The sequence below is a fragment of the Manis pentadactyla genome, chromosome 11 (genome assembly GCF_030020395.1).
Source record: "Manis pentadactyla isolate mManPen7 chromosome 11, mManPen7.hap1, whole genome shotgun sequence".
Taxonomy (NCBI): domain Eukaryota; kingdom Metazoa; phylum Chordata; class Mammalia; order Pholidota; family Manidae; genus Manis; species Manis pentadactyla.
The window spans coordinates 61,812,750-61,837,666 of record NC_080029.1 but is presented as its reverse complement, the minus strand read 5'-3'; the positions used below and the strand labels follow the sequence as shown (position 1 = coordinate 61,837,666).

General features: G+C 34.6%; 1 protein-coding gene across 1 annotated transcript in view; it reads left to right on the top strand.

Moving 5' to 3' along the window:
• The window catches only part of TTC6 (tetratricopeptide repeat domain 6), a 191,878-nt gene that overhangs the window by 50,801 nt on the left and 116,160 nt on the right, over window positions 1–24,917 (top strand). The window contains exons 3-4 of the mRNA XM_057488491.1: window positions 20,334–20,426; window positions 23,107–23,307. Coding sequence (XP_057344474.1) covers window positions 20,334–20,426; window positions 23,107–23,307 — 294 coding nt within the window. The remainder of the gene's footprint in view (window positions 1–20,333; window positions 20,427–23,106; window positions 23,308–24,917) is intronic.

Here is a 24,917-nt window from a genome sequence, read left to right as displayed (position 1 = left end):
GAGAGGATGTTTATATGCAGAGGGGAGATGGCTAGGGTAGAGAGAGATATTTAAGGTAGAAGAAGAAATTGATTTAATGTTGTCATTTTGTTGTTTACTGCTTTTTTGTTTTTATTATTTTTCATTGAAATATAGCTTATATACAGTATTATTTTGGTTTCTGATGAACAGCTTAGTGATTTATCAATTATATGTATTACTAAATGCTCACCATTTAGTATGGTGATAAGTGTAGTTACCATCTGTCACCATACCAAGATGTTACAATATTTTGAGCCATATTCCCTATGCTTTGCTTCCATTCCTATGACTAAATTATCTTATAATTTGAAGTTTGTACATTTTTATCTCCTTCACCTATTTCATCCACTGTCCCCTTCCCCACCCATGGTAACCAAAGATCCATTTCTGTGTTCATGAGTCTATATCTGTTTGTTTTGTTTTCCAGATTCCACATGTAAATGAAACCATGTAGTAATCATCTTTCTCTGCCTGGCTTATTTCACTTAGGATAATACCTTCTAGGTTTATCCATGTTGTTGTAAATGTCAAGATTTCATTCTTATGGCTGAGTAATATTCCATTGTATATGTGTCCCATATCATCTTTTTTCCATTGATGTATTGATGGATACTTTGGTTGCTTCACTATCTTGGCTATTGTAAATAATGCTGTAATAAACATAGAGTTCATATATCCTTTCAAATTAATGATTTAGTTTTCTTCAGGGTAGATTCCCAGAAGTAGAATTGCTGGGTCATATGGTATTTCTTTTTCTAATTTTTTGAGAAGCCTCCATACTTCTTTTGATAGTGGCTTTACCAGTTTGCAATCCCACCAGCAGTGCATGAGAGTTCCTTTTTCTCCACATCCTGGCCAACATTTGTCATTTCTTGTCTTATTGGTATTAGCCATTCTGACAGGTGTGAGGTGATATCTTACTGTAGTTTTAATTTGCATTTCCCTGATGATTAGTGATGTTGAGAATTTTCATGTATATGTTGGTCATCTGTATGTCTTCTTTGGAAAAATATTCTGTCCCTCTGCCCATTTTTAATTGGATTATTTGTTTTTTTGGTGTTGAGTTATATGAGTTGTTTATGTATTTTGGATATTAGCTCCTTATCAGATATATCATTTTCAAATATATTCTCCCAAACAGTAGGTTACCTTTTTGTTTTGTTGATGGTTTACCTTGCTGTACAGAAGCTTTTTAGTTTGATGTGGTTCCACTTGTTTATTTCTGTTTTTGTTTCTCCTACCTAGGAGGGCATATCTAGAAAAAATTTTCTAATATGATATTGAAAAGTTTACTTACTGCCTATGTTTTCTTCTAGTGGTTTTATGGTTTCAGGTGTTTTATTTTTTAATTTAATTTTTATTTTGGCCAAAGTAATAACATGTAGTTTAAAAAGTCATATATGCTAATAGGCTTATAACATCAGTTCTTTGTCAAACCTTTCAATACCCTCCATACCTAGTCCCCACAAAAAATTGCTATCCAACCTTTTAGCCATTTCATTGTATATATATGTATCTATCTTTTTATCTCTGAATCATATTTTAATGCTGCTTTGATTTTTCTTCATATTAGATAGTAGCTATTGATGTCCTTTATGGAATATGACAATTTAGTGCTTTTACTATCACTTAATCCTACCCCCATAGTACATACACTTTTCTATCTTATCAATATAGTTAATCATAATTTTTGGAATTTGCAATATTACATTTAGGAAGATATCAAAAATAACATTTGACTTATTGAGTAACTACTTCTTCCTAGAGTTAATGATTGTACAGGTTATTTAAAAAAATAATTACATAGTTTTCTATGTATACATGACTACATTACTAATTTATCCTTAAGTTCTTTGATACAAGAGTAAATATTCTTTTAATATGTTCAGAAACATCAGATAATCACTCATGTTCCTTTTTTGAGATTCCTTTTGGAGCCCTTTGAATTCCTTGTATAATCAGGATTAATTGCTTTCTGGGTCTGGCATTTGCCTTCATCATCTGTTGAATGGATCCCACATTTTCCTCTTTCTTGATTTACTATCAAAGAAAGGAGATATAGGAAGTAGTTCTTGTTTTTTAAGACCTCACTTCTGAAAATTTCATTACTTTACCTTCACATAAAATAATAGTTTAACTGGGTACAGAACTCTGGGTTAGAAATAATATTACTTAGACTTTTAGAAGCATTGTTCTGTCTTAACATCTGTCATTGTGGGTGAGAAATCCAATGATGTTTTCATTTCTATTCCTTTCCAGTGACCCTTTTTACCCTCTCTAAAAGGTCTTTACCCCAAGTTTTCTGTAATTTTACAGTGATGTGATATGGTTCCTTTCTCACTCATTTGTGGTGGGCCCTTGGTAGCCCTTTCAGTTCTGGTAACTCATATCTTTCAGTTTTGAGAAATTTTCTTTTATTATTAAAAAAAACCTTCCCCTCTTTTTTCTTAATTCTCTTTGTGGAACTTCTATTATTTGTATGGTCCTCTGGAATGATTCTTTTATTGTTTTATATTTCCTATTTTCCTCCTCTTCATTCTGGGAGAATTTCTCAATTTTTTTCTTTCTTTGTATTGAAGTGTTCATTCCTGCTGGCATATTTTATTTTCAATACTTTCTGTCTTCTGCTGTGGTGTGGAGAGTTATTTGGCTGCATGGAGGGAGATGTGGGGAGGCTGGGACTGTTACCTCCAATTCCTAAATCTTTCTGAGGTTCTATAGTATGACCTGATTTGCTTCTGGGCTTTCATTTTTGTAAAATGTGGTTTACATTTCATGTAGGGTTTTTGATGAAATAATAAAATAATTATAAGTAATTCTCATCCGTTATCATTGTTTGTTGTTTATAATGTGTTTATTTATATACTGGTAACTTACTATATGCATTACAATAGTAAGACACAAGAATAAATAACCACCTTGTAAAATACATTTTTAAGTTCTTACTGTTTGTTATGTCCAAAGTAAACTTTCTTTAATATATTTGTTCCCAATTATAAGAGTGTGTATTTAAAGCAATGTCTTCTCATAGTTAAAGCTTGCCTAAGATAATTGTTTATATAGATACTTTATAGAAATTCTTTATTTAAGGAAAAGATAATAAACATAACTTTAAGAAAGTACAAGTTGGAATCGACAGTATTGTTACATAGTAAAGCAGCTCAGAGGTAAATATTTTCTCTTGTTTTATTTAGTGTCATGAAGTTAAGCAAAGATATATAGTTAGTGCCTGGAAAAAAGTTAAATTGGTTTAAATAATAGTGCTTCCAGAAATATTGGTGAGTCAGGTACTTGAGTCATTTGAAAAATTTTGTTTTCTAATCCACAGAGAATGATGCTAGATTTTGTAGTTGACCATAATATGCTAATGTTAATCTGGAGATTATACTTTCCATTTATCAATTTATTCCTTTATTAGTTTCTAAGTCCCATACTAAATGTGTGACTTCATTACCTGTAGATGTATTTGGGAAGTGCTTGAGTGAGTTGTTTAGGCTGTTTTTGTGATGTGCATTAACAGTCACTGCTGCTGACACCCTCTACCTTTTGGCTGTTAAACCACTTGCTTGTCTAGTGTGGCAGACCCAGAAGGTTTGCCATAAATACTGGGAAAGCAAGAATCATCACTAAATACTATGCTTAAATTTTGATACTGTCAATATGAACATTTATAATAAAACACCGTAGAGAAATGGAAATTCTGTGGTCAGGATTCTCACCTGATCTTAATCTCAACCATTGTATATGTGCAATGAGGTACTACTTAGTCTACAACACAGGCACCTACTTGCATACCCGTTGGCAGTAAGCTATGCATGGCCAGTGTTGCTTTAAGAAGAGTTTGCCCAGTGCTAGAGAAGAACTGGAAGCAGAAGCAGAGAGCCTAGAAAGAAGGGCAGAGGGAAGCAGGAGAGCAGAGCCTAGAGCAGAGGGAAGCAGCAGAGCCCTGCGCTAGGAAGAGAGAAAGGAGTTTGGAGAAGAGGAGAGCAGAAGGAAGCGGAGATGGAGCCATGAGTGGAGGCAGTACCTGGGACAGAGGCTGGAGCTGAGACTGAGACAGACAGGCAGTTGGGATTCTGTTGCTTGACATGCCACCATGAAAATAAAGCTTGGTATGAGCCCGTTTTTACCTGCAATGTTCCATTGTCATTATTTGGTCTCATCAAATTCGTAGTGAACTTACCTGGAGCTGGGAATCCCCTCTATCTAGAGCTATATACATAAATTGAAAAATATGTTTATCTAAATAGAGAAATTAATGACATAAAATTGAAGATGAAAAAGAAAAAATAACGGTAAAATGGATTGTTTCTCATTAAATATTTTTCTGTTCTCACTTTAGCTTTCTGTATTTTAAGCTATTTCTGTCAGTTTGAAAATAAAACTTATGTTTTAATTTCTGTACATATTGCTATTAGCTACCGTATTATTAATATGAGTCATAATATCTTGAATTTATATAGTATAAACAGCCAAGTAGCAGATCTACCTTTGTGTCAATTTGAAGTAACTTTCCTTTCCCTTAAGTTTTTGCTGTATCTATAGCAAAAACATGTGATATCCCTATTCTAGTTTTTCATTTTTCTAAAGGCTACTCCCAGGCTTACTCAGAATACAACAGCATCATGAAGGAGCCCCGATATTTTGAATGTGGACTAACAAAAGACAATGAATATGGCTGTGGGTTCCCAGGAAATGTAAAGACAAACATTACTATAATACTGTTACCACCCAATATTTCATTCCAGGCATTCATAAGGAACTTTGCTACAAAAGCACTCCTCTTTGGGGTCCACAGTTGAATGCAGCATATCTTCAGACTCTTAGTCACCTTTAAATTCAGTTTTTTTTATTTTTGATCTGCAAAGTTGGGATGATAATAGCCATTATCACATGGTTTGTTGTGAGAACTAAGTGAGATAATGTTTTTAAAGTGTTCATCCATGCCTGGCACATTGTAAGCACTCAGTAGTTGTTAGCTTGCGCAGTCCATGTTGCATTCCTTTGCTTATATCTTATCAAGTATCTAACCTTTGGGGGTATGTTGGATTTTTTGGGAAAAAATAAAATGTCATTTAAGGCAAAGTCTTTTGAATAAAATGGGTGTGAACACTTTGATTTGAGTAAATCCACTCTGGGTCAAAAATGCAGTTATAGGAATAAAGAAGAAAGACAAATTTTCTTTTGCAGAAGGGAGGCTGTCTCTGAAGACAATTCCAAACATTACAGAATTAAGTTTAGAACTTCCAAAATGGACTCCTTTAAAAGTAGTTGGCAACCTCAAGAACGCAAAGATGAATATGGTGTTGCCCTGCCCAGCTTTAATGCAGTCATTAACAATCTCTGAGCAGCTGTTGCATACACATCACACACTTCTGATCTGATAGAAGAGAAAGATATCAAACTCCAGCACAATTTTGCAAACCACGTGGTTCTCCGATCACCTGAGCTGTAGGAAGATGAACTAGTCAGGGATCATCACACTGAAGAGAGTGATCTGGGAGGATCACTGTGAGTGTAGCATAGGGAATGGATGGCTGTGGTGGGAGGCAGTAAGATTGGTTGTGGGTTATAATAGGTAGGAAGCTACAGTGGAGGTTCCAGGAGTATTTAAGTAGAAATTTTTAAGTATTTGGTGATGAATTGGATTTGGGAGGTGAGGGAGAACAGAGATGCCCAGTGGCTCCTCCTCCCTGGGTTTACTCCCGGGGGATTGCCATCCCAGAGATAAAGAGCACCAGAGGAGAACAAACTTCTTGAAATCTGTAAAGAAGCAGAGGTGGTTAATTCTAAAATCTGTTCTAACTGGTTAGAATGGCATAAATGTCAAATGGAAGTACAAGTAATGTATTGTGAAACAATGAACTCTGAATGTTCAAGGAAGAGAGGCATTTCAATAAAAATTTTTTTTCAAAAATTCTGGAAGGTTAGAGGCTTTATAATAAAAAATGAACCCCTCCTCCTCCCCTTTAAAGCCCCTAAATATCCTGCTTATCTACTATGCTGTATGGAGGAAACCACCACAAGAGGGTATTTTAGAAGAGAATTCCTGATGTAGGGACTTCAGCATAAGCAAGGATGCTGAACCAAGAAAGGGCTTGTATTTAGGAAACCACTCCAGTATGAATGATTTGAACAGTCTATAAAGAAAAATAAAAAGTTTATTGTTATGTTTCATGAATTGAAAATTAATACATTGTCATTAAGTAGATTTTTCAGAGACACCAATTTTGTAAAGTATTACTTTGATTAATAAAAATCTTGTCAAGTTAAAGTGGAAGGAAAAAGTATACTGGTTGCTTAATTCTTAGGATTAAACCCTCAATGAAATTAATTTTGAGGGGAGAATAAACAGCCAATTAGGATTAGTCTTTCCTTCCAGATCTACCTTTGTGTCAGGTTGAAGTAACTTTTCTTTCCGTTAAGGTTTTGGAAATTTATCTTGCTTTTCAGACAATATGGTATGTAATGTGTTGATAAAATCAGTGTAACCCATGTACTTCAACAGGTGATTATTTGATTTCTTATTTTTTAAATATATATATATATACCAACTCATTCCTTTGGTCCTCTCTAGAGATGCTGTTTTCTCACAGAGTGGTGATTTCTCATTACTTATTTACATCAGGTGTCACCAAGTTTTTCTGTAATGGACTAGATAGTAAATAGTTTATGCCTTGTGGGCTAAGATGCAAAAAAAAAAAAAAAGAAAAAAAGATAATACGAGAGAAAAGTTTCCATAGACTGATGAAGTTCAAAATGTTATTAATGGACATTGAAATTTGAATTTAATATAATTTTCACTTGTCACAAAATATTATTATTCTTTTGATTTTTCAAAGCTATTTAAAAATTAAAAACCATTCTTATCTCATGGACCAAATAAAAACAGGGAGCTGGCCAGATTTGGCCAGTGGGTCCCCCTTTGCCAACTCTGTTTTATATTTTATTTTGAAAGATTCTGTCAGTCATTTTATGTGATCATGTTTTCCTCTTTTAAACAAAAGAAAAAACATGCAGACATTGGCCATTTTTATTTGAAAGTGAGTGTGAGGTGATGGGCCCTCCAGTAGAGGTATTTTAGTTTAGTTCATCTAGGCTTTTTGTTTTTAGAAAAACACTTAGATAAGTCAAATGTCTGAAAAAGTTTTTATTTTGCTTCACTTTTGAAATATATATAAAATGAAATGATTATGGGAAACTCATGACTTTTTTGAGAATATGTTTGTGCTTCTACTCTAAAATTTACATCTTGGTCTCACAAAACTGTAGTCATGTCTGGCATAGTTGGAGTTTATTTTTCTTTGAAATAGAAATCATATGATGATTAATTATGAAGATTTACAAGTTGATTTCAAGGGCTAATCTAAGTCCTTAATTTCTTATAATATCAAATCAAAACTTCCTTATTGGTTATATCAACTAATTCAGACATGATGTTCATGGTATTAACATAGATAAAGGTTTGAGAAAACAGTGGCATTTGTGCCATTGTTGACAGTCTAAAAAAATCAAGTAATTGCCATGATTAAAGTCAATGTGGAGTTTTATCTCATAAGAAGGTAAGTTTGCCAGATCAACACTTAAGTTGAAAATGATGAACAGTCAAGATTACTCTTGGACATCTTGAAGGGAAAGAAGCCATGTGAGATGATTACAGGGTCTCCAAGCAAGCCCAGGGGAGCTAGGGAGCCCAAGATGACCTGGCTGGTTCATGTTTTGTGGCTTCACATCTTAAAACCAGAATCAAACTCTTTAGGTGAGATGCTCATGCTCTGAGGTTGCACCTCCTCATATTTCACAAACTTGAGGGTTATTTTTTATTAATCTTTTCCTTTGATCTGTAAGAATATCCTGAAGGACTAGAGATTGAGAATTAATAAGAAATATTCTCTTAAACCTCATTTCCACTGACTGTGCCTTAAGTTAGGCTCTTACTGTCTTTCACCTAGATCTTTTCAACATCTTCAGGACCAACTTCCAGTTCTTACCCTCACTAAAGTTTATTCACCAGACACTTTATTATGCTATTTTATCACTAAAAAATTTGGCTGGATTTCTCCTGATCACAGGATAGAATCTAAATCCAAAAGAAATATAGCAATCCTTCGTGATTTGCCCTTACCTGTGTCATACTTTCTCTTGTTATCTAACATCATTCATCAGATGTATCAGTCAGCTAATGCTGTATAACAATCCTCAAACCCTGTGGCTTAAGACAATATAATTATAGCTCTCACATGTCTGGATTGGCTGAGTCTGCTGATCTAGGCTGGGCTTGCACATGTGTCTATGGGTCACTTGGCTTGTTCATGTACCAGTGGGGCAGCTGGAGACTTTAGCTGGGGCAGCTCTGCTCCATGTGTCTCCCCTCTGGGACCCACATTTAGACATTCATGTATGTTTTCATCCTGGAACTATTGCTGACCAGGCATGCTTTTCTCATAGCAGAAGCTCAAGAGAGAATTATGCAAGACTTCTTGAGCCCTAGGCTTGGAATTGGCACATCATTACTTCTGCCTCATTTTTTGGCCAATGCAAGTCACATATATTAATCCAGAGTCAAGAGATAGGAAAATATACGTTGGGAATATAATATACAGATGGGAAAACTGAAAGGTCACATAGCAAAAGGTATGGATAGAGTGAGAGGTGAAAAGTTGAGGGCAGGATTTACCACACTAGCCATCCACTGCACTTTTAAAACTTACTGAAAACACCATGTCTGCTTAAGAAGGTACGGTAAGGATTCATTCTGAGCCACTGCGTAATGAGGAAGCCTGCAAGTCCGTTCTTGCTAAAACGCTATTACAATGCTTCTTTGGTCCCTTTCCCACAGATTCTGTGAGTCTTGCCAGCCTTTCCGTGCCTCCTACATGGTAAGAATCTGTTTCTGATGCTCCCAACTGAGAACATTGATTAAATCACTTGATGACTTGAATAAGCTTGCTTCCACCCAGAGATGAACTTTCTTGCTTAAGAAATTAGCAGAGTGAGAGGAGGGAAATTAAGGATGTAGATTATGTGGTACAAATTCTCACAACTTCATATAAATCAAACGAACAGAGTGGTTTCTCTTTTGAATTGGAATCTAGCTGTCAGTAAAGCCATTTTAGAGAATCAAGAAAGCACATAGATTCATAAAGTTCATTACCATCCCTTGGAAGTAGACCTGGAGGGCAGGGAGTGAAGAAGCCAGTGAAGAGTGAAGAGAGCTTCCATCCTCACTCTGTCTTCTGTAGTAAGTGGCATGTGTGTGCCTGCCCCAGGGGAAGAGATAGGACCTGAAAATGTGCCCACCCAGTCTTTCTCCACAAGAAATACCCTTTATTTCCACCAGACATATTTAGTTCCTACCTTTCTGTTATAGCCCATTTTAAGGAAATTACTACCTGCAATTCTGAAACTATTTAATCTGCCTCTTCCTCACCCCAACCAACTCCGTGGGAAAAATTTATTTTCTGCCTCTCTTATGACATGCATTATTGTTATTTATGTACACACCGATATGTGAATACCTAAGTGATCAGAATCAAGTCTTACTCATCTTTCTCTTTTTAGTAGGATGGATCAAATGAGTGGTGACTCTATCTTATAAGACTATAAACAACCTGGAGGCAAGATTATTTATCTTGTGCCTTTTTATCTCTCACATCCCCTTGCATAATTCCTTGGACTTAGTAGTCACTCTATAAATAAATATTTGTCAAATGATGTAAATTAAATACTCTTCATTTATGTTATTAAATCATGTGTGAGATTAGGAGGATTCAAGAATATTCTCTTGGATTCTTCTGAAAATTTATCATTTTCACTCCCAGCTATATTTAAGAGAGGTTTGCAGGGGCTGAAATTTGATAAGGAGAAGAGATAACTGAAGGCTGATTATTAATCCTCCTTTATGGATGATATTAGTTATATATCGTCTTCACTAAGGAAGGTGTATACATTACCTAAAATGTAAACACACATTAGATGTTGTTATTTATAGATTTGTGTTGCTCAAGGACTTACAGAATTTCCTTCATTACCTTTGTTTAATAATACAGCGAAGAACTGTGTTTTCGGTGTGGACTTATAACACATCCTGCTTCTACTAAGCTCTTTAATTCTCTGTTAATCTGTAGTTTTCATAAATACTGTAGCAATGGTGCATGGGATATGTCTTTTAAAGTTGACATACATAATGAAATGTTAGGTGTTAATATTTCATGATGTATGGGATAATGTGGGACAAAGTAGGGAGTTTTAAGGATCACCTAGTCTGTATTGCAAATGAGCACACTTTGTTTTGCTTAAAGATCTAGCACAATATACTTTACTTTTTAATGGATTTTTCATAAACAGTGTTTATCTTTTAAAAAGTCTAATAAAAATTATGCAACAATAGGTAATAAGGAAGAAAACACATACTTATCTAAGTAAATAATAACTACTTGGTGCCTTTGAGATGTTAGGTTGTCCAGGAAACACCATGAAATATCTGAAAAGCTAGAGTTTTTGCCTTTATAGTCTCCTTTTGGTTATTTATTTCTTTGTAACAAATCACCCCAAAACTTAGCAGCTTCATGCAATGAACATTTATTATTTCAAATCATTTCTGTGGGTCAGGAATCCAGGAGCAGCTTAGATACATGATTCTGGCTTGAGGTCTCTCATGGGGTTGTGGTCAAGATCTTGTCAGGGGCCATCATTATTTGAAGACACAAATGGGACTGGAAGTCTGCTTTCAGGAAACCTCAGTCACAAGAGTGGCAATCACTTGGTCCCGGCTGTTGGCAGAAGACCTAATTTCCTTACCATGTGGACCTCTCAATAGGACTGCTTGAGTGTTCTTACGACATGGCAGCTGGCTTCCCCCAGTGAGAGTGGTCTTAAGAGAGAGCAAGTGGAAATCGCAGTTATCTTTTATGACATAGCCACATGCTGTCATTTCATCTATATTTTATTGATTGTATAGGTTAGTCCTCTTCAATGAGGAGGGGACTCCTCAGGGGCATAAATGTCAGGAGATGGAAATTACTGGGGACAATCTTGGACCCTGGCTGCCAGAGCCTTTTTGTAATAAGATCTGCAAATGGTATACAGATGTTTTTGCTGAATAGTAAAGTAGGTTATCTGTGTGTTAACTTGTTGCATCTTATTTTAGTTAAAATTTTTTGAATGACTTTACTGTAGAAAACATTTAAGGAAATTAATTGAAATTATTACTTGATTTTAGGATAGCAAAGCTGAGTTTTTCAGATTTAGTGTCACTTAAGAAACTGTAACATGTTTTCATCCTTCTTCAGTTTGTGTCTTGAAAGTTTTAGTTTTTTACATTCCTGTTGACTAAATAAACAAAAGAAGTATAAGTATAAACTTTCAAAATAATTGACACAGGCACATAATTCTTTTCAGGGGGTCATATATTAAGATACGAAATGAGAACCTCCATTCTCCCTTCCCTCTTCCCCTGCACCCCATTCCCCAAATTTATTTTTCAATGGTGTAATTGGAACTGGTGCGTTTTCTGATATTATACTCTTATCCTCATCTCTCTATATAAACTGAATTCCTATTGAACTTGAAGCCTGTGCATAATAATTATGCTTGACTGAATACATACTTTGCATTTTAAAGAACATTATTGCTTGTCTGTTATTTTTGACTCTAAATAAAGTAAATTTCTTGAGGAAGAGAATCTTACCTTAAATATTTCTCTTGGATTCCTAGCTGCAAAGCACTGTGGCACAGGGCTGCTCACATAGCTGCTCACGCTCGCTAAATAGTTGGTGCTTATAAAGAATGTCGTATCTGATACAGAAGACCCTATAACCTAGAAGCACGCATACTAACTCAAATTATTCTATAGGCTTTTGAAAGACAAAGCCCAGATTTTGTGTTGTCTTTCCTAATATGAATACCAAGGAGTAAAGGACAGAATTTTCTGGAAACATTTGTCTGATTGCATCTGTTTTAGAAAATCTGGATTAAACAAGTTTTTTGTACATGTTTCAATTTGTTTTTTTCTAAAAGCAGTATAGAATTTTATGGCATAGAGCATTTATCAGGAAATTGATATAAAATGTGGAAATCTATTTGAAACAGTGATTCTGGAAATATTTTAATTTTTGAACATGCTAAAATAATAGACTATATTCTGTTAGGACTTTGTGAAAAGGATGCTTTACATATTTAGCTATAGATAGTGTCTGCAACAATTTTGAGGTTTAAATGTATATGTATTTGAGGTATACATTTATGTGTCATTCAGATTGTTTTTTTAATCATATTTTTTAGAACTGACAGTTTACTGAATACAGGGTCCAGCCATCCAGAGCAATTATATAAAATGTTTAGTTAAAAAAATGTCAAATGTGGTTAAGAATGAATGCAGGGCAGCCCGACACATTCTTGTGCCTATAAGCAGGATTCTACAGGCCAATGCCGGCAGGGTTTTGCCTACGGGAAGCAAAAGAAAGTCAGTGCAAATCAGAGCAGGTTCTCAAGAAAATAACCTGTGTAGACAAGGATTTGTTTAGGGCCATAAAAATGTCTTTTCTTTCTCTCTGAACTTCATAGTAAGTTATTTAGAGGCAGTGCACCTTGAATAAGTGCTAATGAAACCAATAAATGATATGTATCAGGAACCCTTGTTTGGCCCGTGTCTTTGCAACCAGTGTCATTTGGGGAAAAACTTGGATTGCATGAGGAAGAGTGGAAGTTGCTCTCCCCACCTCCTCTTTTAAAGGTGATTGAAAAAATACTGGGCCTGCCTAACAGCCTGGAGGAACACTGCTGCTTCGGTTGCTCGTCCACTGCTTGAAGCAGTTTAGGGGAAAGAATACTCACTCTACTGCACACTCTGGAGCTCAAAGCTCTGGTTTCAAGTGTGAAATTTGGGCTTCTTTCAGACTTTGCTGACCTTTCAAGTTCCTTCCAGCTCTGACATTTTAGATTCTAAGTTAGCTTCTACAGGTAGAAAGTGCTCTGTGAAAGATGTACCCAGGATTGTGAAGCTGGACTGCTCACAGCTTTATACATTTTCAAGTATTTAAATATTTGCTCAACACTGTGCCATATCCTGTGAAAGATCTAGAAATATACTTTTTATAGTTTCTGACTCAGGGAGACAAAATTAATACACATTAGGAGAAACACTACAGTCGTCCCCCCTTATCTGTGGTTTCACTTTCCGAGGTTTCAGTTACCCGCGGGGTCAGCCACATCTAGAAGCAGCTGATCCTCCTCCTTGCTTATTGTCAGGTCAGTGGTAGCCTAACGCTACATCACAATACCTATGTCATTCACTTCATTTCATTGCGTAGGCATTTTATCATCTCACATCACCACATGAAGGGTGCGTACAGTACAGTAAGATGTTTCGAAAGACCACATTCACATAACTTTGATTACAGTGTATTGTTATAATTGTTCTATTTGATAATCAGTTGTTACTATTTTACTGTGCCTAATTTATCAATTAATGTTTGTTATAGGTATGTATGTATAGGAATAAACATGGTATGTATAAGGTTTGGCATTATTTGTGGTTTCAGGCACCCACTGGCGGTCTTGGAATATGTCCACTGTGGATAATGGGCAGGGAGATTACTATAATTGTACTTATTTAAAAAATTCTCTGATTTTCTTAGTCCCAAATCCAAGATTTCTAATTGAGGCAATTTTTATATCTCAGTAAAGTTTCTTAGTTCTCACATTTCTTAAGGTATTGTTTTGGATGTTCACATTTTTTGTTGCTTTTGTGATTTTGTTCCTTTAGTCATTTTCTAAATTTGGCTTTTGCAAATTGATTATCTGTTTAAATAACCTTATTTCTAATATGTTTGCAATAGATTCTTTTGGGGTTTCTAGGCATGTAGTCATAGCCTATTCAAATAATTGTAATTTGGTTAAATAATTTCTTATATGTTTTATTTTTGCTTCATATCTAGAATTTCCACTGTAATGTCAAATGGTGATGGTGACAATAAGCATCTTTATTTTGCTTTTTCTTTTATGTGAATAGTAATAGTTATTGTATTTAAGAAATTTTCTGTTTTCATGTATTATCTTGTTTATTCCTCACAATAAACATAAGAGGTATGTACTAGTATTATCATCCCCATTTTATAAAACTGAGGCCCAGAGAGATTAAAGTAACTTTTTCAAGTCTGCCCTAAAGTGCCTAAGACATGATCTAAGCAATCTGAATAAGAGCATGTGCCTTCAACTAACTTAGCATACTGCCTTCCATGTGATTTTCACTTGAGACTAACATGAAGATGATTACATATTATTGACTTATAAATCAATGAATTTCCTAATGTTAAATGAAGTGACACTTAAAACATTTTTTTATTTCACTTATAAATTAATGAATTTCCTAATGTTAAAAGAAGCACTTTTAAAAAATGCTTATCTCCTACTTCCACATCCATTTATGTCTATTAACTAAATTTAGATCCTAACACTAACAAAATTATCAATAAATCATTAATTTTTACATTACATTCTTTTAAAAAATATCAAATATTAATTTTAGTTCTATGAATGTACTAGAATACAAAAAAATAAGTCCTTGTGTTACTGGGCAATGTCTTATAACTATCAAGTATAAATTTAAGTGTTGTATTAGTAAACATGTCAGAGAAGCAGGCAGGCAATATTTCCAAGTACTCCTCACACCTAATCACTTGATTTTCACTTTGAGGTAAAATTCACAGCACATAAAATTAGCCATCTTGTAGTGTGCAATTCATTGGCATCTAGTACATTCACAATGTTGAGCAACCACCACCTCCAGCTAATTCCAAAATTATTTAGTCACCCCAAAAGGATACCCCCCACACATTAAACAGTCAGTGCCCACCCGCTTTCCCCCTCCCTTTACCTATTCTGGATGTTTCCTATAAATAGAATCATGCAGTATATGACCTTTTGTGTTTGGTTTCTTTTAATGAGCATAGTGTTTTCGAGGCTCATCCATGTTGTAGCATATATCAGTACTGCATTTCTTTTTTTGGCTGAATAGTACTTCATCGTATGTATATGTGACATTTTGTTTGCCTGTTCATCAGTTGATGGTCAGGTTGTTTTTACCTTTTGGTAAAAACAAAGGTAAAACAAAGGTATCCTTTATTGTACAGAGCTTTTTAGTTCAATGTAGTCCCATTTGTTCATTTTTGCTTTTGTTTCCCTTGCCTGGGGAGATATGTTCATGAAGAAGTCACTCATGTTTATGTCTAAGAGATTTTTGCCTATGTTTTTTTCTAAGAGTTTTATGGTTTCATGACTTACATTCAGGTCTTTGATCCATTTCGAATTTGCTTTTGTATATGGGGTTAGACAGTGATCCAGTTTCATTCTCTTACATGTAGCTGTCCAGTTTTGCCAGCACCATCTGTTGAAGAGACTGTCATTTCCCCACTGTATGTCCATGGCTCCTTTATCATATATTAATTGACCATATATGTTTGGGTTAATGTTTAGAGTCTCTATTCTGTTCCACTGGTCTGTGGGTCTGTTCTTGTGCCAGTACCAAATTGTCTTGATTACTGTGGCTTTGTAGTAGAGCTTGAAGTTGGGAAGTGAGATTCCCCCCACTTTATTCTTCCTTCTCAGGATTGATTTGGCCATTTGGGGTCTTTGGTGTTTCCATATGATTTTTTGAACTATTTGTTCCAGTTCGTTGAAGAATGTTGTTGGTAATTTGATAGGGATTGCATCGAATCTGTATATTGCTTTGGGCTCTGCCCATTTTTTTGAATGTATAGGAATGAAAACATATGTTTTCTTTTCTGTGATTTCCTTCTCAGTTTTACCAAATAAACCACAGGATTTTCTAAAGAAGAGAGTTAGTGCTACAATCCCAGAATATTCTTGTTGCATGTTAGTGCGAAGATTATGCCAAAGGAAGGAATTCTAGGCAATTCTCTGTTGCATAATGACAAACAAATATTCTGAGAGGAAAAATACGCTTGTATGAGAATGTTGAAGTCATTGATTATTAAAGAATGATTAGTAGTAAGACCGGGTCAGATAAAGTGGAGTGGTCAGGGCAGTTACAACAGTTAGGAAGAAGAAGAGAATGAAATTCTTTTTTTTAATTGGCAAATATTTGGTATATGATATTGGTTTTAGATGTACAATATAGTGATTTGATAATTATATACAGTACTAAATGCTTACCACAGTAAGTGTAGTTACCCTGTTACCATACAAGATACTATAATATTATTAGTTATATTCTCTATGCTTCTTTCCATTCCTATGACTGTTTTATAATTTGAAGTTTGTACCTCTTTATCCCCTTCATCTATTTCTCCTGTACCCCACCCCCTCTCAATGGTAACCAGCAGTCTATTGTCAGTATTTATGGGTCTTTTTCTTTCTCTTTTGCTTGTTTGTTTGTTTTGTTTTAGATTTCACACGTAAGTGAAATAATATGGTATTTGTCTTTCTCTGACTTATTTCCCTTAGCATGATACCCTCTAGGTCTTTACAGTTTCTAGTTCTTACATTTGGGTGTTTGATTTAATTTAAGTTAATTTTGTATATTATGTGAGATTGGGGGCCAGTCTTCATTCTTTTGCATGTTGACATCCAGTTGTTCCAGAACTATCTGAAGAGGCTATTTATTTCCCATTAAATGGTCTTGGCAGCCTTGTCAGAAATCAATTGACTGTAGTTAGATAAGTTTATTTCAGGAAATTCTGTTCCATTAATTTAAATGTCTATCCCTATGCTCATACCACAGTTTTGATTACTGTAGCTTGATAATAACTTCTGAAGTAGTGAGTATGAGCTCACCAACCTTGTTTTTCTTTTTTGTTTTTCTTTTTAAAGTCCTTTCAATTCCATGTGAATTTTAGGATTCTGCATGTGAATTTTAGGATTCTTTTCTATTTCTGCAAAATAAAAAATATGTACTTGGAATTTTGATAGGGATTGCCTTGAATCTGTAGATTGCTTTGAGGAGTCTTGCATCTTAACAATATTGTCTTCCAATCCATGAGCATGTGATGTGTTTCCTCTTATTTAGGTCTTCTTTTAATTTCTTTTAGCAATGCTTTATCTAAGTCTTGTACTTCCTTGGTTAATTTATTCCTAGGTATTTTATTCTCATTGATGCTATTGTAAGTGGAATATTTTTCTTAATTTCATTTTTAGATTGTTCATTGCTAGTGTATAGAAATTCAGTACTTAAAGAATACATTTATCTTCACCTGAAACTTTGGTGAATTTATTTACTAGCTTTAATTTTTTTTTGGTATTCTTTATGATTGTCCATATATAAGATCATACCATCTGCAAATAAAGATAATTTTACTTCTTCTTGTCTAATTTGAATGCCTTTTATTTCTTTTTCTTGCCTTATTGCTGTGACTAGAACTTCCAGTACTATATTGATTAGAAGTGATGAAATAGAATGTCCTTGTTTTGTTCCTGATATTAAGGGAAAGCTTTCACTCTTTCATCATTGAGTATAATGTTAGCTCTGGGTTTTTCATAAATGTTCTTTATGTGGTTGGGAAAGCTCCTTCCTATTTCTAGTTTTTGGAGTGTTTTTTCTTTTAATCATGAAAAGATATTGGATTTTGTTAAGTTCTTATTCTGCATCAATTGAGGTAATCGTGTTTTTTCCCTTTCATTCTATTAATGAGATGTTTCATGGATTGATTTTCATATGTTGAACAATCCTGCCATTCCTGAGATAAATCCCACTTGGTCATGTTCTATAATTATAATTTGCTGCTGGTTAATTTTGCTAGTACTTTGCAAGAATTTTTGCCTCTATGTTCATATGGAAAATAGTCTATAGTTTTCTTCTTGTCTTTATCTGGCTGTGGTTATCAGAGTTTTGCTGGCCTCAGAGAACTTATATTTTTCAAAAAAGTTTCATGATTGATGTTAAATCTTCTTTACATATTTCATAGAATTCATCAGTGAAGCTGTCTGGTCCTGGAAACTTCTTTGTTGGGAGGTTTTTGACTACTGCTTCAATTTCTTTACTTGTGTTAGGTCTGATCAAATTTTATGCTTTTTCTTGGGTCAACTTTGGTAGTTGGTGTCTTTTTAAATGCAATTCTAGATATTTCACTCAGGTTTGCAACTATTTAAAAATATTTAGACTATTTCTTATGTTTAAATAGTTGCATTGCATACCACCTTTACTTATTTATCTTTATACTTTAACTTCCCATTTTGGAACCCTCATTTACATAATTCTGATAAGAAGTCTGCAGTATTAGTTTGTGGTAATTTGTTGCCTGGAATTATTGGTGTTTCTTTATACTTAATGTTTTTCTGGATGCTTATAAGATTTTTTTTCTTTATCACTGGTTTTCTTCATTTTGATTATAATGTTCTTGACATGTGTTCCTTGTGGGTTTCTGCTTTAAGTTCATGGAGTTTTTTTACATCGGGGTTTATAGCTGTCATCAAATTTGAAACATTTTTAGCCATTGTGCAAATATTTTCTGCTCCCTTCACACCCCCTTTCTGGAACTCCAATTAAATATATGTTAGACTGATTATTAAATTTGTTTCTGTTTTTCTTTTGTATGATTTCTATTGCTGTGTCTTCAAGTTAACTGATATTTTCTTCTGCAATGTTTCCTCTGCTATTAATGCCACCCAGTAAAATTTTTATTTCAGATAATGTATGTTTCATCTAGACATTCCATTTGACTTTGTTTCTATATTTACATTTGCGCCATTATGTTTACATCTTTGAATACTGATATTTATATTAGAAGTTTCAAGATCCTTATCTACTAATTCAAGATCCTTATCTACAATAACATCTCTGTCATTTCTGGGTCTTTTTCTACTGAATACTTTCCTGGTTATATGTCACATATTCATGCTTCCTCATATGACTAGTAACTTTTGATTGGGTGCTGAACATTGTGAATTTTATAGGTCGAGGACTGGATTTTATAGTCTTCTTTTAAAAAGTTTGTTCTAATAGTTAAGATACATGAAAATCAGCTTGAACTTTTCAAGTATTATCTTAGGTGGTGTTAAAGTCCAGAGAAGCCTTTACTCCAGGGGTAATTTAGCACTACTACTACTATTTGATCCTTCTGAGGTTTATAATGAATGTGCTATGTTTTCAGTATGTCTGGTGGGAAATCCAATGATTCCCTGCCTTGTGTGAGCTCTGAAAATTGTGTCTCACAGCTCTTTGGTAATTGTTTTTTTCCACAGCAGTTTTTCTTTGGCCTCATGGGTTTCACCAGTGCATGAACACACTCATATTCAAAGACCCAAAGACTTGATGCTGATTTCTGGAGCTTTTTCTCTATGCAGCTCTCTCCTCTCCATACGGTATCTTGTAAATTCTCCCCACTTTGTCTTCTTATTCTGGTTTATGTTTCATCAACTCAGTGAGACATCTGGCCTCTCTATGGTTTCCCCCTCCTTATATTGTGGTCTGGAAATTGTGTAAAGCAGAAATATGGGGGTGATTTAGCCTTTAATATTGTGTGTTTCCATTCTCTTAGCCATTATAATTTGTGCTGCCTTTTGTTCAAGTGTAAGAGTTGTTCTTATATTTTGTGATAGTTATTTGTGACAAGAAGGCAGTGTAGAAGAGTGGTGGCCTCAGTTGGATCTTTTTAATGAAGCAAAGGTAGAAAAGCAGCATTGTAAAGTACAGTGATTGCATCTTGCTGTTGACATTACTAAAAGGCTAGGGGAGAAAGGGGCCTTATGTAGTCAAGTGCCAAGTTTAAGGATTATAAAAGTGAGGTAAAGGGAAGCAAAATAACTTGCCTGCTTGGTCTGTGACTTTACAGTTTGTGTAGAAGCTGGGTTTCTTTGTTCCTATTCATTGTTAGACACTGTGGTGGCCTATCTTCTTACTATTTCAACTGAGTAGAGAGTATATCATTGCAATTAGCTTGGTAATGATAAAAATGACAATAACAGTTATCTCTATTACAATTTTAAGTATATTCATATTCCTTCTTGCTTTTGGTTAGATAAACTTTTACTTTTGATTTTATCTTTCTGTGTAGCCATTTAATAGCAGTGTTTTACAGAATCTGGTTTAATCTTACCTAATGATCTTATTAAATCTGATGACATATCTGAAGAAATCAATAACTTAAAAAGCCATGAAATGAGAATAATAGACAAAATATTTTTATTGTATCTTTTGATCTATATTTCTCATTTACTGCATAATACTGACTGGCTTATTTTTTGTACATATTCCTTATATACTGCATGTATGACTAGCATTTTGCTGCATTGAATAAGATACCTCAATGATTTTTAGAATTGCCATTGTTTTAATTGTTTCCTTTTCCTCCTTCAAGGATATTTGTTCAATGGGGAAAATGTACTGGCACAAAACATCTCAAGTGCAAGCAGAGCAAGGATTACAGGAAAGTTTTGAGGAACCTAAACTGGTAAAGTCTAATAAAAATCTTCCTCGCCTATATTGAAGTAATAGTGTATCTCTTGTTTCTTGAATGCTTATCTAGAATTTCAAAAAAATCTCCTCTGATTTATTTTTGAGGTGTGTTTAACTGTAAGCACATCTAATCCAATAAAACTCGGGGGGAACATTGCTGCTTGACATAAACCTTCTGAGCTAAGGCCTAAATATCTTTTCAGAAGAGAAAGATCTTAAGAATTCTGATCTAGAGACAGTCAGATCTAGTTGGAGAATTAATTCAAAGTTATTAGCTTTTAAGGAAATATCACCTTATTTATTTAACTAGAAGAATTGTGGAAGCATTGACAAGGGGAGAATTTTATAAATAAATATGAATAGTTGGTAACTAAGATTTTGCTTCAGAAATAAAGCTCCCTTTTCATCCATCATTGCAAAGTACTTCTGTGATTCAAAGCAATCTGGAACATATTCCCTATGAATGGGAAGTGTCTCCCTGTGTATAGAAATCCACACCTACATAAAGTAAATGATGGCATGATGATCAGTCAGTTCCTTTACAAAGAATTTGTAAAATGCTATCATTAAATATAAGCTCCTTTGGTTCCTGAAAATATGATTCCACATACATGAAAATTGAGATCACACTTAAGTTTTAGGATATGTCAGGTTTAGAATAATGTCTGGAATCTTTTCACAAAAGCCACGGATCCTATAATACTCGTTACCACTACTGGTTTAACTACTTACTAGAGTTTGAGATGTTTTTGGGTTGAGACCATGTCTTTTTCCCCTTTGTATTCTCACTTACCTGCCTTAGGACCCAGCATATGTGGCACTAACATGTGGCTAAATCAGTTTGGAAGCTTTATCACATATGCTATGGACTTAAAAATGAATACAGGGTAGCTGCTTCTAATTAACAGTACTTACAGGTAGGTAGCAAAACCTCTGACATCTGAGCTTCTATTGGTATAGTAAACTGATAATATAAGACCAGTTAGGCTTGGAAAATAGAAATCTTCATTAATAAAATAAGCTTAACTTAATACCATTCACTACATATTCATATAAAGTATAAGAAAAGATACCATTTTGAAGGAAAACTATAAAAAAGGCCAATTTTAAGATGCTTAGTTTAGACACCATCTTGATTATTTAAAATAAAGATTTAAACAAAAATACTGATATCTTTGTAATTCTGTGAGAACCATACCCTCAGCTTTGACATTTACAAGCAATCACTGGACCTCTTCTGGTCACTGGCTTTTTAAGAGGAAGCTTACCACATCTTTAGAGATAAAATACCTTTTAACTTGGTACCTGGCCATGGTAAAAAGGCTCCTCAGTGGTATCTGTCATTCCAGATACATTTTTTGGATGCCTATTCCATGCCAGAGAGCAGAACTCTATCTGGCCATCTCAACTGTTTCTTAGACTTCTAGAAGCTTCCTGGGCTGAGGGGATTTTTTTTTTGGGGAGCACTGGCTACACATCCCTATCCGGAGAGGGCCTGCTCTTTCTAAGTGGTGCTGGCACACTGCCCTTAGAGTATGACAGTTTCAGTTGTAAACATCTTGATACCATAGGCCAGAGGTCTCTTAGTTCTTTGATGCAACTTATTTTCTTTTTGAAAAAGAGCATCCTTAATGGAATATCTTTTCTTTTTAAGTAACCACCATTTAAGATATAATAGTTTTTGAATCATCCTGGAGAATGATTTCCTCACATGTTTATCAAAACAAAAAAATAAATTTATTTATTCATTCTTTTTCCTATAATATGGTAGGCATTGTTTTAGACATGTTTGGTACAAAGAGATAGAAAAGACAATTCTTTCCCTTGAGGAAGCCAGTGTATGGAGTAGACCAATATACAGTGAAACAAAGTACAATGCTGTTTAATGAATATTCTAAATAGAGACTTATTACAGAGTAGATAAAAAAGTGATATAATTTCCTTTCATTTGTTCATTCATTCACTCATTAATTGCAGAGGTTCTATGATATGCTAAGTGCTTGAGATATAAAAGGTAAGTAAGACATAATTTCTTTTTTAATGAATTCTCAAAACTTAAAGTTCTAAAGTACTCAACCTTTTTGGCCTCAGGATGCCTTTAAACTCTTAAAAAATATTTTACGGGTCCAAAGGATTTTTTGCTTCTGTGGATTACGTAAACGAATATTATTATATTATAAATGAAAACTGAGAAAAATGTAAAACATTCATGCATTTAAAATAATAAGCTGATTATATATTAATGCAACACCTATTGTTTGGGAAAAATAGTATCCAAAATAAAAAAATTTAGGGGGAAGCAAGGATTGTCTTACACTTTTTACAAATCTCTTTAATAAAATCTGGTTTAATAGAGAGCTAGATCATATCTGCTTCTGCATTAAATCTGTTGTATATGTTCTTTTGGTTGAAGTATATTAACTAATATTGTAATATACATTAAGTAACATTAAGTAATCACAGATTAGAGAAGAGTCATGTTTTCATAGTCTTTTTACACAATTTGAGTATCTTTAAATCTTCAGAGGAAGTTTACTATTTCTGCTTAATTTCAGTCATGTATTTTCATAATCATTTTGTGGTCAGAGAGAGAAAACATTATAAACATTATATGACTTAAAACTTCGGAAGGACCAATAAAAAGAGCATTCTTGTACATTTATGTTTTCCCACAGAATATGCCTGAGGAACTTCCTGGAGCTGTATCAAGTATTTTCCAGATTGAACAAGAGGATATATTAGAATGCGGAGCCTCAGAAGCAGAATTTAAGCTTCAGGAAACTTTGGAAGTTCAGCCAGCAGATGAATCAAGTAAACCTTTGGAAGATGAACAGCCCAAAAGTGATTTAAAAGCAGCCAAACAGGTATCTTTAAAGGTAAAACACTATTTATGTTGCAAACAGAGTTATGGGATTTGAGGAAGTGCAGGTGTGAAAAAATGGCCATGTGCTGGGGGTGGGGGTAGGGGGGTAGTTCATCCTGAAAACAGGTTCTTTGATGTACAAATTGCTCATCTGGGTAAAGGGGACAGCTGTCTTTGAAGGGCTATTACTCTCAAAAAAATTGCGGGAGAGAAGACAGATTTTTAAGGAGGGAAGTAGGGCTTTCAGAATTTGACCAAGAGTCTTCCCATTACAATCTTGGAGTCAGGAACTGTAGCTCAGGGACCAGGATGGGGTGAACTTTGTAGTTTTATAACTTTGCCCCATTTAAGTTTATCCTAACCCTGTAGTCTTTTCCTATGGTGAGAATGTTTTCCAGATTCATTTTATTTCTGTATGATTTAAATAATTTTTACCCTACATTTGTGTATCACCTTACTACTAGTTACTTAGTACTTTTCTTTGAGTTACTTTTTGACTTAGATGAGTAGATTTATTTAAGAATAGACATGTTATCATTAGGATTTTTTAAAAAGTCACTTTTCCCTGAACCATGGCCTATCACCTTGATTATCACCAGGGATCCTGTCTCTGACTGATTCAAATAAACATCACTTCTTGAGTAAACAACCTTCCTGCTCAATTCCTTTACTTCTGGGTCCCACTCTCCCCACCAGTGACCATGTTCCTACTGTGTTTCACCCAAGTCAACTGGCCATTACCAGTTCTTTAACTTTTGCCCAAAACTTCCAACTCTGAACACTTGAATTTATCTGTGACTCCCTTTCCTTGCCTTTCACATTTAATCGGCCTCCGATGCCAAGATTCTTCCTAAACATTCTGGTTTATAATTTTTTTCTTCTCCTTTCCAGTTGCCCCTTCTTAGCCTGGCTCCTGATGACCTTGTGTCTGGATACAGACAGTTGCCTCCTGGCTTGTCTTCATTTCTTAAGCCCTACTTTCTTAGGTTCCTCCTACATGACACTAGCAAAGTGATCTTCTGGGAATAGTAGGCAATAAGGAAGAGCCACAAAAGTTGGACGAGAGAAAATCCATCACTGTTGTCAGGAAGAAGGGACTTACCTGTGCTGGTGACCATCCGAAGTCGTGTGGTCTCTCTAAAGCCTGAGCTTGGGGTATGATGTATAGCCGGCAAGATTAGGTGAACCCACTCATTGTCACCTTCTTCAGGTGAATCCTCTGGGCGAGGCAGACACCCTCTATATGTGCAGACTTTAGAAAGCATCTTTAAAGCCTGGCATCTATATGACAAAGTGTTAGGCTAACAGAGTTTTCAGGTATTCTACTACCTAAACTGAGACTCTGGAAATAAAATGTGAGCACAGGAAGCAAATGGTTAGCTCCTAAAATGTGTCAACGGATGAAATGGATTTTCTGGACAGTGGTTTAACCACCATGGCCTGTCAGGAATTTAAATACCTCCTTAGAAAGGTTCCATAATGTTAATTCTTTTGGCTTGTTGTGGCTGCTATAAAATATTAGTAAGAAATTATGCAAAATTATTTATTTTTGGTAAAAAAAAGCAGCTCTTTCTGAAGGTAACTAGAATTTACTGTTTGCCATGTGCCAGCCATTTTGCTAAG